This window comes from Vicugna pacos, chromosome 1, assembly GCF_048564905.1.
Source record: "Vicugna pacos chromosome 1, VicPac4, whole genome shotgun sequence".
Taxonomy (NCBI): domain Eukaryota; kingdom Metazoa; phylum Chordata; class Mammalia; order Artiodactyla; family Camelidae; genus Vicugna; species Vicugna pacos.
Window position 1 is genome coordinate 85,515,621 of NC_132987.1, and position 13,361 is coordinate 85,528,981.

Here is a 13,361-nt window from a genome sequence, read left to right on the forward strand (position 1 = left end):
GACTTTGCTAGATTTCCACTCATTAATTTCACATGTAATTTTTTATCAAAAAATCACATGTACAAGAGGCCCATAATCATTTTCAGTTGTTAAGATTTCAACTGGTCTTTTTCCATTCCTACGTAAGAGCATCAGGAACTTGGTGAAAAAGTGTCCAAATAATCATTGATTGCAGCCTGGAAGGTTGGTACTCATTCTCTTGAGATCATGGATGCAAATTAATGTCTATAATACAGGTTTATCTATAGCCCTTCTCAAATTCAGAGCCATCAAACTCTACCAGAACAAACTGCACCAGGAATGATTTGGAAAGAATGTTCACTTTTGAAGATGAGTAAGATTTCACCCTCTAGATATCTCTATTCAATTTTATTTAGAGGTATTAAAAGGAACATTATGTATGCAAAAAGTCATATTATATTCTTTTTCTCTCCTAGTTCTTACAGTGACAGTGTTATGTTCAGAGTGAGCATTTGTTACTTGAATTTTTTAACCTGTTACTTCTTGTTATAGCCTACCTGATAATTAGCAGACTGGTTTGGGAAAGGGAGAGGATCACAGGAAGGAGACAGTACTTTAGAAGTAGATCTAGGGAGGTGATTGGAGTGAATGACCTTGAGAAAACCCAGATATTTAAACACTGAAGAGACAAGAATGAATTCGTTCTGAATACAAAGGAAGTTTATTCTCTCCTGTAAAGAAGGTAGTACTCTCTGGCAGAAAGAAAATAAGCTGGTGATCCCAGTTAGCCCCAGTGCTGCTCGAACAGTGTGACACACAGAGCCACCAGACTATGTCATCTTGTTACTGTTTGTTACAGTCACACTGAGGTTCATTTTCTACTTATCAATATGTATACGTTATAATTCCAAGTGGCAAATACTCTGCAATAAATATCCCGAGATTCCACTGAGACTCCAGAAATCACACAACAATAATTCATCACTATTTCAGCAAATAGTAGCAGTAAATAGTAAATATTAAGAATGGTAGGAAAAGAGAGAAAATATGGAAAATCTCAATTTCTTCCTTTTTTGTTGCCTCTCATGTCTCCTTGTCCCTCATTTGCATCTCTCCCCACTTTTATGCTATCAACAGCTTCTGTCCTGATCTCTATTTTCTCTTGCATCTTCAGTGATACCCACAGTCTTTATAATCTTTCTTAATCAGTTTTCTTTCATACTTTTCCTAAGAGCTACTTCAAATATTCACCAACACCTCAGGCCCTCTACCTATGACCTCAGCAAATGATCTAGCTTTGCAGATCATTGAAAAAAGGAAGGCTAACAACTCCAGAGGCAGCTGGGCCTTCTAGGACCAACAATCTGCATATCACAGTTATCCATGTACCCATTTAGTGTCAGCATGGTACATTTCCTTCCAGTTTCTCAGGGATTCAGAAGAGACGCAAGGGAGAAATGACAGTAAGTTTTGAGATGCTTTTGCCATTTAGTATGAATGCAATCTAGGATTCAAGACAGACTTCTTAATTTGCACTGGCAGCCCAGACTCCCACCCAGGCTTCAGAGGTTTCCTGGAAATCTTTAAATATTCAAACACCTCAAACTTATCATGTCCAAATTAGAATTCATTGTTTTCGCTCCAAATCTATTATTTCTCCTGAATTTCCTCTCCATCTCCCTGCTTATGTAAACCAGACGCTTAGAAGTCATCTGAAACCATCCCCATTCATTCCCTCATTCCCCATCTATAATCAGTCACAGAAGTGTCTTAATTTAACCTTGGAAATAGCTCTTGAATCTACTCCTTTCTTCTTATCTTTACTTACTTCATCTATTTTCTTACTGTTTTTTCACTTGGATTACAACATCAGCCTCCTTACTGTTTTGCCTGCCTCCAGTTTTTACTTTCAACATGTAATCTCTACTGTTATTACTTTGCTCCAGTTCATTTTGATGTTCCGCTAACATGCTCAATTCTTTCCTAGTAAAAGGGTTTAGAACTTGTTTCCTCTGCCTGTAATACTCTCCTACCAAACCTTGGGATGGCTTTCTCTGGCACTTTACTCAGTTTTTTTTTTTTCCTCTCTTTATCTAAAATTGTGTTCATATATTTAGATTCCTTTTTGTTTCTTCCAGCAGGTAGAAGCTTTGTCTTTTTCACTACTCTGTTGACTAGATTGGCACCCAGTAAATATTCTCTGAATAAAATAATGAATAAGTTAATGAATAACTGTATCCAAAATAGCACACACTTCACCTATTTGTTTATTGCTCCCTGTGGGCTGGAGCCAACAAATGAGCTTCTCTAGAGCACTGAGACCTTCTTTTCTGTATCTCTAGGTTTTAATCAGCAACAGAGTCTGACACCTTGGTGGTGCTCAGCAAATGTTTCTTGGAAAACAAAACTCTTAACCTGCCTTTGCTAGCTGAGTAGCTGAATTTCAGGGAAAACATTCTAGATTCTTTCATTAGAATCAGTTTTACAGAATGTTTTATCCTATACAACATACATTCCATACATCCAAACCTTGATTTTGCTTACAGCAAAATTTTACCTATATGTTTCTACTTAACAGATTGCAAGATAAAAACTTCACTGAATATGAAAACAAACATATGTATGTATGTGTCAGACTGGGACATTGTGCTGTACACCAGAAATTGACATACAATAACTGACTATACTTCAAATAAAAATACAGACCCAGATATCTCTGTCTGTAGAATCCATGTTCTTTTTACTGCTCTAGGAGTTGTCATTTGTCATTAAAATTCTACTGTCAGGAAAAAAAAGTAGTGTTTGTTTCTTCCTGAGCCTATCTTCTTGATCACTGATATGTTATAATATATATTATAGTTATAATATATATTATAGTTATATATAATATATATAGTTATAATAAAGGTAGAGGTGGGGTGGTAAGTTATCACTGGCACAAACTTTCTTCACAAATATCCCATGACCCTTCTCTTGGCAAATGCATGGAATACAAAAATATCAGGGCTAGACGTGACCTTTATTGTTTTCTAATCCAATCCTGCACTTTTCCATTTTTTGTGCAGAGGAAAATATTGAGGTCTAAATACACTGACTGACTTACACAGGACCCTGCGGCTAGTAGCAGAATATACAATCAGGTGGACAGGCAGCTATCATATTGGTGGCAACAGTAATATTCAAAGTCTTGGGGATTCTATTAATTGACAAGTAAAATGCAATTCTTGGACCAGAGAAACAGTTCTCATGCATTTACTGTACAAGGTATTTGACTGGCTTGAATCTACTCTCTGACTTAGATTCCATGTGGACATTTCAAAACTATTTGGAAAGAACCCACTATACTCTGAAATATTTAAAGATGGTTTGTGCAGGCTGGTACTTTCTGTTATAGTTTCTGTGCTGTTCCATGAGTTCTGAGGAATGTCTTATGCTGAAATGAAATTATGTTTGGGAATTTGTTTGCTATCATGACTGACTTCTATTATTCCTCACTGGATTTACGATTTATTTGAGATATAGTCAGTATATCTAAATTTAGTTGTTACCTAAGCTGGGATATAAAAGCACTTCATTATCTCTCCTTTTGGTTCTTTCATATTATCATGAATTCAAACTGTAGGGCTCAGTCTCCAGGAGTATGGTTACTGCAGTATATTTCTTTATCATTTAACCACAATTCTCATTGTTTTATAGAAGGGTAGAACTTTCTCTTTTGGTTACGTAGTTAATGATACTGGTATATACATTACAGTTACACATTGCTACTATCTATGGTACTAATGGCTACACATCTGTTGTCTAACTGATGGCTTCTATTTGCTTCTTGGAGAAAAAGAATATGCTGAGCATATGGTGTAGCTGGATTTATTTCTTTTTGTATCAGTTGTACCTTAGCAAGTTAATGACATTGTGATGTGTATCAAATAAACAGGTTCAAATTTCATCAGACATACTTTTTACATAACACAGCTTTTAATCATTTAATTTTGAAGTTTAAAATTATGTAAAAGTAGTTATATGCACAAGTATGAAAGAGCAAAATGTTCCCCAGAACTTTATATGTATCACTCAGTGATAAAACTTTATAAGATAAAAGTATGCATATTAAGAATTTATAAAAGGATCTGATGAAGATTTTGATCTATAATTTTGCATTACTTTCAACTGAGAGTCTGTGCATTTATTTCTCAGAATCCCAGAATACTCTACTGACATGACCAAATAAACCTATACTGCATCTTTATCTTTGTCAGTATAATCTTTTATGCAATATGGTAGTCCTTAGGGAGCGTTAATTGTTAGCTATCTCTTAGCTACTTAAAGGCAATCTTGGAACAATTACCATGTATTTATGGGAATGAGGCATTCATTTCTTTATTGCCTTTCTCCTAAAAATCCCATAGCATTTGAGTTAAGAAGACAACAGTATAAATATGCTCATTTATCTTTGCGGGAATTATTTTCTCCACCTCCACCTCCCAGCATCGCTACAACGCCCTTATATGGGGTTCATGCTAACAGGTTCAAATTACTATGGTTATTGCCACTCAAAAGCATACTGAATATACCTTTCTCAATTATTGTCTTCTCTCTCTCTTTTTTCTAAAATGAAACTAGGAACTTCACTTAGGAATCATACAAACTAAGCTATGTAAAGATCCCTGGTCTCAATTTTAGACAAGATTGCCAGAGATGTAGAGCAATCACTGTGTTAACTGTTTGGATGTTTTTTTGTGAAATAAACTGAGTGTTTCAAACTGGCAGACAAGAGCCATAGATTACCTAATTAAACCTATTCAGTTAATTTAGAATAAATAATTCCTACTACTACATAGGGCCAGATTATATAATAACTATTCTATATCTAATAAAATACATCAGAATACATGAGAAGTTCACAGAATATGATTTATCAAAGGTAAAAAATAAAGATACAATCTTTGAATTTAGTGTTGGACACTTATTTCCAGATATTTCATGCATAAATATGCATGTGAGGACTTTAACAACATACTTAAATTATTTTAAATGCTTTGCTAAGAATCATAACCTAACTTTAAAATTGTCTTCTTCCTTCCAGAGAGATTAAAAACAGAAGGAGTACCTTGAAATGTTCATGTTACAGTAATGACAAAGAAGTCAGAAAATATAAAAGAAGTAATTAGCATGTTGTTTCTTCTCTGCTTCTTTCTTTTACATGATTTTTTTTTTTTTGCTAGCTATCGAGGCATATCTGGATCTCTCCAAATTTTACATACTAGAGATAATTCCATACCTAAATATCTTCCTTATTTTAAAAAAGTAATAGTGTGTTATTTTATTCACATTGTCATTTATTTTATGTCATTTAATTCAGAGAAGACAAAGTATAAAACTCTTGACTTATTCACTGTGATACAGCAAAAAAAACAAAAAACAAAACACAAAACCCCATTGGTTTGTCAAACAGACTTCAGTTTGAACATCAGCCATGCCACTTACTATGGGTTAGAAGTCCTTATGTGGGTTAATTGACCTGTCTGAGCTTCAGCAGAAAATGAAGGTTCAGCAGATACTCATGAAGGTTACCATGAGAATGAAATCGTGAACTACATGGGTAGAGTTCCTGACACATAGTACCAATATTAGCTACCATGTAATATGGCTTACTATGAGTCCCATGCTATACTACATGCTTTATACATTTATAAAATTAATCCTTACAGCATTCCTATTAACTAAGAGTTATTTTGGCCCCATTTTATACATGTAGAAGTAAAGGATAGAGATGTTAAATAATTTACCTAAAACTGAACAAATCTTCAGTACCAGGAGTGGAATTCTAAGTGGGGCCATCTGTGTGGTTATCTACTGCAGTGTAATAAACTATCCAAAACTTAGCAACTTAAAACAACAACCATTTTCTTCTCTCTCATGATTTTATGTGTTAACTGGACAGAGCTGGATGGATCCTCTGCTCCACAAAGTATCAACTGCAGCTGCAGCTACCTGGTGGCAGTGGTAGTGGGAAGGGGTTGTAAGTTGTAATGTCTGGGATGGTTCATCACAAGGCTGGCACTCAGGTACTATCTGCTGGGAGCTCAAGTAGAGCTGCTGACTAGAATGCCTCAGTTCTTCTCTTTGCTGTCCTGCATGTGGCCTCACCATATGGATTGGCTTCCCTTAGCATTGGAGGATGGGCAACAGGAAGGAGTGTTGCAAGAGGACAAGCTCCAATGTGCAAATAGGTAAGATGCCTCCACTTGCATCGCACTTGTTAATGTCCTACTGGCCAATGCTAGTCACATGGACAAGCCCAGAATCAATGTAAGACAGAACAACACAAGGGCATGAAGATGAGAAGGGTCTACTAAGCCCATTAAAATAACAGCCCACAGGAACAGCTGTCATCAAAAGCTCTCTTTTGTGCCCTCCAGACTATCATGGGTATCAGTAATCAGCATGTTGGTCAATGCTTTGTGAGAAGGACTTTGGAGCTTCAGACACAGAGTCAATTAAATGTTGTCAGCAAGCGTTTACACTTTCCTGCTTCCAAGTATAACATAAAATTTCAATTTCACTTAAATGATTATAAAAGAAACTTCAGTTTTATGAAAGAAAAATGAATCAAAGATTCAAAATTATTTTTATGAATTTTTAAATGCCATTTGTATTGGGTTTTATATGCTATAATTCATTAGTGAATAAAATAAGGAGAAATATTAAGCTTTATGCCTTATTATTACCCAAATAAAAGTGAATATTGCAATCTACTTCTTAGAGTATATGATTAATTTTGGGTTTTTAAGAAACTTTTTCGAAGAAATGGTTTTGATTCCACTATTTCTGTAAAAACAGGATTTTTATTTCAGAAACTGTAATCCTTTTCTGCATTTTGTATAAATTAAAATAATATAGTTCTAATGGCATTTATATAGACAGTTTCCATAAAGAACGTTTTGTTTAAAAGCTTTACTTTAGATAAAGCATTCTATATTTGTATATGAAATTTATTTCCAAAAGAAGTATTTTACCTTAATGACCCAAAATATTTTGTTTTTCCTATTAATATTGAAATTTAGGCAGCTTTAGAAGTGAATAGCTTATAGAAATTAGGGAAAAAATACATATGCCCCTTTACTTTTGATATATTACTTCATGTTAAATTAGGCAAATGATTTACAGGTAATAAAAAACATTTCAAAGCTGTTTGGTGACCAATGCAAACTCTGATAATGTCATAGCCTAATATCAAGACTCTCAGGGGTGATAGCTGAAGATGATATTTGAACGAAGTTATCCCCTAAATGGCCATGATATTGCTACTAAGCCTTTTTTTTTTTTTAAGGAACTGAGCTAGATGTATAAAAGAAGTAAAGAAGATAACCAGTACTTACTTTTTGTGACAACACCTTCTAAACGAATGATATTTGGGTGGTCAAACTGACCCATGATACTAGCTTCTCTTAGAAAATCTCTTCTTTGCCGATCCACATGGCCACCTTTCAAAGTTTTGATGGCAACTGGGATCTCTCTTTTTCCTGGTGTCTTCAAACGCCCACTACAGACTTCTCCAAATTCACCTAAAAATATGAACAAAAGTAGTTAGTTGTTTAAACAGAATACTTATATTCCAGAAAAACTGAATGGTCATACAGTACCGTCTTTTTGTGTTTTAACATAATGACTCTGAAGTGTGTTATTTTTATATAGAGATCTCTTTCTTAAAAATTAAATTTGTAATGTCAATATGTTTGTCAGCATCATTTATAATGAATAATGGAATGCATTTTCATATGCTGTACCACAGGAACTACCATTGACAGATAACCCTGATCTGCTGAGAAATTATGACTAGCAGAATGGGTGATGCTAATGTAACTCTATAGAAAAACAATCACTGCATAACATTTCCTGTTCCTGTTCTCAATACCGATATATGGGCCAAATGCCTGCTCTGTTCAGGGAATCCATCAGGCATGTGTAGTTGATTTGATCCCATAGGTCATATGTCTGGGCTTCACTGCCACTAGAAATCAATGCTAGGGTCAACTGGTATATGAACATACTGAAAAACTACACTGAACATAACTATAGTAAGTGATTATACAGGCTAAGTTATAAGTCACATGGTTTGAATACAAATACAGTAAGATTATCCATGGTTCAGCAATGGCTCCATTGGGTAGATTAAATACTAGCCAAGTATTTATCATGAATTTACTACATATATCCAGTGCTAGAGTGCTGTGGATTTCAAAGAAGTATAAGACTCTCTGTTCTTAGTATAGCAGGTCTCTATTATAGTCTAGTACAAGACTTTAGATGAAACACGAAATAATGAAACACTTAGGAAACTAAGAACCAATTCCTGCAAATGCTGTATATAGTTAAGTAAAAAGAATGGGAGCTGGACACTTCTTGGAGGAGGTGGACTTCTGCTGGATGTTGAATGATGGGTAGGATTTGGATATTCAAGAATAGCATCAAAATTCTAGACAGAAGTACATGGAGTGAGGGGAGTGAAGACAAAGATTTAAAGGTCGGAAACAGTAAAGAGAATGATGTGGACACCGGACATTAAGGAGTCAAGGCTGAAGAGAGGGGTTATTGTGGAAAAGAAGGTTGGAGGCTTTCTCAGCACAATGCAATAAATTCAATAAAGCTTGAGATTCCAAACTTAATTTTTCTAGGGGCAATTACCTGCATTTACTTAAGAGCATACTGCTTGATCCCAAACTTCTTCACCTATGAAGTGAACACAATAATAAAACCTTCCATAATTATACAATGTCCCCTCCACATAAGGATGCTGGGAAGATCAAAAGTGATAAATTTGTGAGAGTGCTAATAAACTGTAAAGTACTATTCATGTGCTTTAAGTTACATAAATCTTCAGAAAAGTGAAGAATGAAAATTAAAATATCTTCAGTTGGTTTATTAGGCAGCAGGTCTGGCCAAAAGCAAATGCTCTATAAGCTGAAGTGCAGAGGATCAAGTTAAATTTTTGTAGTACCTCAGATTTCAATTATCCCTATTTTCTTTAGACCAATTCATTATAGTCAACTAAATGTTGACTATTCATGAATATTAACTACCTTTTGGTATAGAAGCTAAGATTTTCTTGTAAGTGAAAAAAAAAAACTAGAAAGGAATGAAGCCAAACTTTGCTTCCTAAATTATGTGTTAACATGTCCATTAGAAATAGAAAGCAGTCTAGCAAGAGCTTATTTTATATATATATATAGTCATATATATATATATTTTATATATATAGTCATATATATATATGTCATATATATATATATATGTTTGTCATATATATATATATATATATGACAAACAAACAAATAAGCAAACAAAAAACGCTGACTAGAATGTGGTCCGTAAATTCAGTGCATATGATATTGGGGTTTTACAAAACTTGCATAATTTGACATCAAAATAAGAATAGTCTTTTTTTTTTTTCATAATGATGCTCTCAACCTGTTGGAAGTTAAATGTTTTTATGTTCACGGGAGAAAGAAGCCATAGCTTTCCAGTTTTGTTTGTAATAGTATTTTTGATTTTTTAAAGATTTTTCTATTGGACATAAAAAAATTGGAAACTGATAGAAATTTTAAACATTTTTCTATTGATACTCTGAACCTTGAGAGTAAAAGTACATGTACCTGTTTAAATTAATGTCTGATACAACCAGGCCTACTAAGATACTTGAAATTCCTTCTCACATCACTCTGGTTTGCTACAATGAATATCCAGAACAAGGAAAATACTTTTTCTTTTTATTTTGTCTTAAAAAATCTGTTAGTACAGCTAACAATTTAACAATATTTTAAAACCCCTCACCTGCCACAAGCCTAGACTGCAAGTGATTTTCTGTTAACATTTCGTAGTCATTCATACAAACTTTTGAACATAGTAAAATGAATAGCAAACTCTGTTGGTATTTTATCAAGATAGACATAGTGGCAATTTACTTTGGTTTTCTGTTGTCTGAAATTCATGTATCTTATTAACAGTAGGCAGGCGTTTTCTTCATGTCAAGCTTTGCGTTATCAAGCTGTTATCACACTTATTTCAGTGACACTAAATATGGCTGCCTCAATTAAAGATCTGAGACTCCTAGGGCATTCTTCAGTCAAAATCCAGAAAATTCAGTCACAGAATGTATTAAAACCCTTATCTGTGGTAGGCCTGGATGTATCAGACAAATCAGGCAGAGAGGAAGAAATATTTTAAATTAAATGTGTACTGTCAGATATCGCCAAAGACTGATCCATTATATGACTAAGTCTGTAGCACAAGTAGAGGACCTGTATAGAATAAGTAAGAGAATTCATTCCTTAATAAGATCTGTGAATGTTTATATATACTGGTTAGTTTATCATTAACTCATTGACTATAGGAATATTGTGTTAACTACCTTCTTTTTTTCTTTAACCAATCATTGTCACCATCATTATTACAAAGCCAGCACTTACACAGTGCTTATCATGAGCCAGGTCTAAAAACTTAATATATATTTTAATCTTGACAACAAATCTTTGAGGAAGGTACCATTATTATCCCCACTTTGCAGGTGAGGAAACTGAGGCACATGAGTTAAATAACTTGTCCATGGTGACATAATTAGAAGTGGTAGAGTTGTAATTTTAACCTAGGCAGTCTGGCTCCAGAATCCATGCTTATGATCACTATTCTCTGCTGTCTGGGATGCTTGTCATTATTAATGTTGTTAATACTTCCTTGCGTTACTATGCTAAATTCCCAATTGGTAACAATGGTGTCCTCAGATCAACTATTATACAGTGTTCAAACACATTTACTGGATATGCAAAGGTAGATGGAATGATAAAACCATATGCTAGGAATCGTTCACTATACAATGAAAACGGAGACCTAGCTTAATCATGCTGTATATTAGCTGGTCTGGAAAAATCAATACATCCTACCTAGTCTTAAGAGAGCAAAGAAAAATATATCTAGGCTAACTGATCTGCCACTGACAGCCCATGCACTAGCTCACAATACCAATCATCTCCCTGGATGGTGGTAAAACCTTTCTGGACAAGCAATTTTGTTGTATAATATACAGGGTCATATGAAAATATCAATTAGAATTGGGTTTTCCACATAAAGCCTATATAATCTAACTGAAACTGTGAGAGGAGAGTGGAGGCAATGAGGGGCAATCTGCCCTAAAGGACTGTCACTTCACCATCCCCTGGAGGCTTTCAGATATTTGACTCCAGCTGTTCTGAGATTCTGGTATTCCCTTACCTACCACCCCTTGAGAGTTGCTGAAGCAAAGAGCCACACTTCTGATTTTTTTTTTTAAACTTACCTCTCAAATGTAATGAGGTGTTTCCTTCTTCACACGTGCTGTTTCCCTTTGATGAGGATGCTGCCCACAAGTTGCCCCCTTCCTCCCTTGTCTCCACCCTCAGTCCTTCTCTATGTGATGGCTTCTTATTAGCAGTAAAGGCCAAGCTTTGAGATCCCCCTTCAGAAACTTTCTCTGATTTAGTCCCCAACCACCATCAGTTCCTTATAAGTGAGAAAAAAATGGCAGCTCTACAATCAGAAGCTGGCCTGGCTCTCAGAGCTGGGCACTGTTATTCTCCTGTAAGACATGATATCAATCTCGACAAGGTTACTTTGAGACCTTGATAAAATGAGACTAAGCAAGGTTACTGTATAGCTTTGCCTAAGCATAGACAAAGGCCAGGTCACATATCTCCTCCTCTCTTGGCTAAAATGAATGGCTGCTCCTTCTCTACCAATTATAACCTTATTCTTGTTCTAGTCTCCCCTTCCTGTAGATAAGATTCACTAAGATACTATGGCATCAGTCCTATAGTTAAGGCCCAGTATTACGTGCTGCTTTGACATCTGGGGGGAAACCAGGAGGGCCTCCAATACCCTCACCGTAGGTTCTCCTCCTCACTCTACTCCCACAGATAAGGTCCTCCAGCCAAACAACCCTCCTTATCCCTGAATAGCAGATTTCACTTTCCTGCCAGTCTGTGGAATGATTCAAGCAAGCTGATCACATCCTCCTGAGGGAAGGCAGGGGGCACCCTACCCTCTTGATACTACAAAGCTTGCTTCCCAGAATCCCTGGCTGTCCACTCAGTTCTCAAGCATAACCCCTGAGTGGCCCTAGGTGGCATGTGGTGTTTTGCCTCCTCCCCTGGGGTCTTAAATGTATGTAATTTATAAATACCTGCTAATCGCATCTGTCCAATGTCAGGTGTTGCATATTTGGCAAACCCTGGGAGAATACGAGGCAATGAGAACAGATACTCAACCACAGTTTGCCGCTGCTTCCTGACAGCATTTAATATGGAGCAAACGTCTGCTTCCTTAGACCCTCTCTCAAATCACCCAGCCAAAGCCCAAATGCTTTAACAGGTTCTTTCTAACACCCTCACTCTGAGACACACTATGGTTCCCTAAGGTATGTATGTGTTTTCCCTCACTGAAATAAGCAGTACACCCAGCTTTTTCAACTATAGTGTGATTCTGGGGTCTTTGACTTGAGATTATTAGCATAATATATTTACTGCATGGCACTTTTGACTATGTGAAATGATCTTTGAAATTCATTTTTAACTAGTTTACACATTTATTAACTATCCCTCCATTTCAACACCTCCCCTTAACCCCATCCTGTCAACTGTAATATAAGTCATGTAGGAATGAGCCTTAACTATTCCTATTACAAATTGTATGTTTAGTACATCATAAACACTACTTTAATATTTGTTGCCTGAATGAAATGAATGAATTAAAGGAAAAAATGACTCTAGACCCAAAGTTGGGATATCTTAGAGTAGAGATAGACAAAAGTCTCCAATATGCTAACTTTTAAAATTTGCATACTGTCTTTTCCTTTTGTTTCATTTTGTACAGCTAAGAGACACCTTGAAACCTTTTTAGTCAGTGGGTTTTTTTTTTTTTTTTTTGGTCTTAACTCCACAATTCATTTTCTGTAAAGGAAATAGGAAGATTTATGTGTCGTATAAAGAAAGAGTTAAAAAGAAGAGGTATAGAGGAAAAAACATATAACAGATTTTAAATTCAGTTCCAGAGAGATTTGTTAGTCTCTTGAGGTCTTAAGGTAAATTCCATTATTATTAATGTTATCAAGAGGGTCACCTACTCAATCGTATTCACTGCCTGTCTTTCAAGGATGAAATATCAGAATCCTTATGACTAATTCTGCTTGATTTCTTTCTGATACATAGCACACATTCTACATACAAAAGAGAACAACATTTTTTGAAAATATAACCTGACACCAGTTGAAGTCATATTTGAATGCCTCTGATTCAACTTCACAGAAAGGTTCAACACAATGCAAGATTTCTTATGCTTAACAACCTGTCAGTAGGAAGAGTCGACTAAGACAT

At 35.4% G+C, this 13,361-nt stretch overlaps 1 protein-coding gene across 1 annotated transcript in view; it reads right to left on the bottom strand.

Moving 5' to 3' along the window:
- The window catches only part of EPHA6 (EPH receptor A6), a 724,129-nt gene that overhangs the window by 171,848 nt on the left and 538,920 nt on the right, over positions 1-13,361 (bottom strand). The window contains exon 11 of the mRNA XM_072966895.1: positions 7,341-7,526. Within this exon, the coding sequence (XP_072822996.1) occupies positions 7,341-7,526 (186 nt within the window). The remainder of the gene's footprint in view (positions 1-7,340; positions 7,527-13,361) is intronic.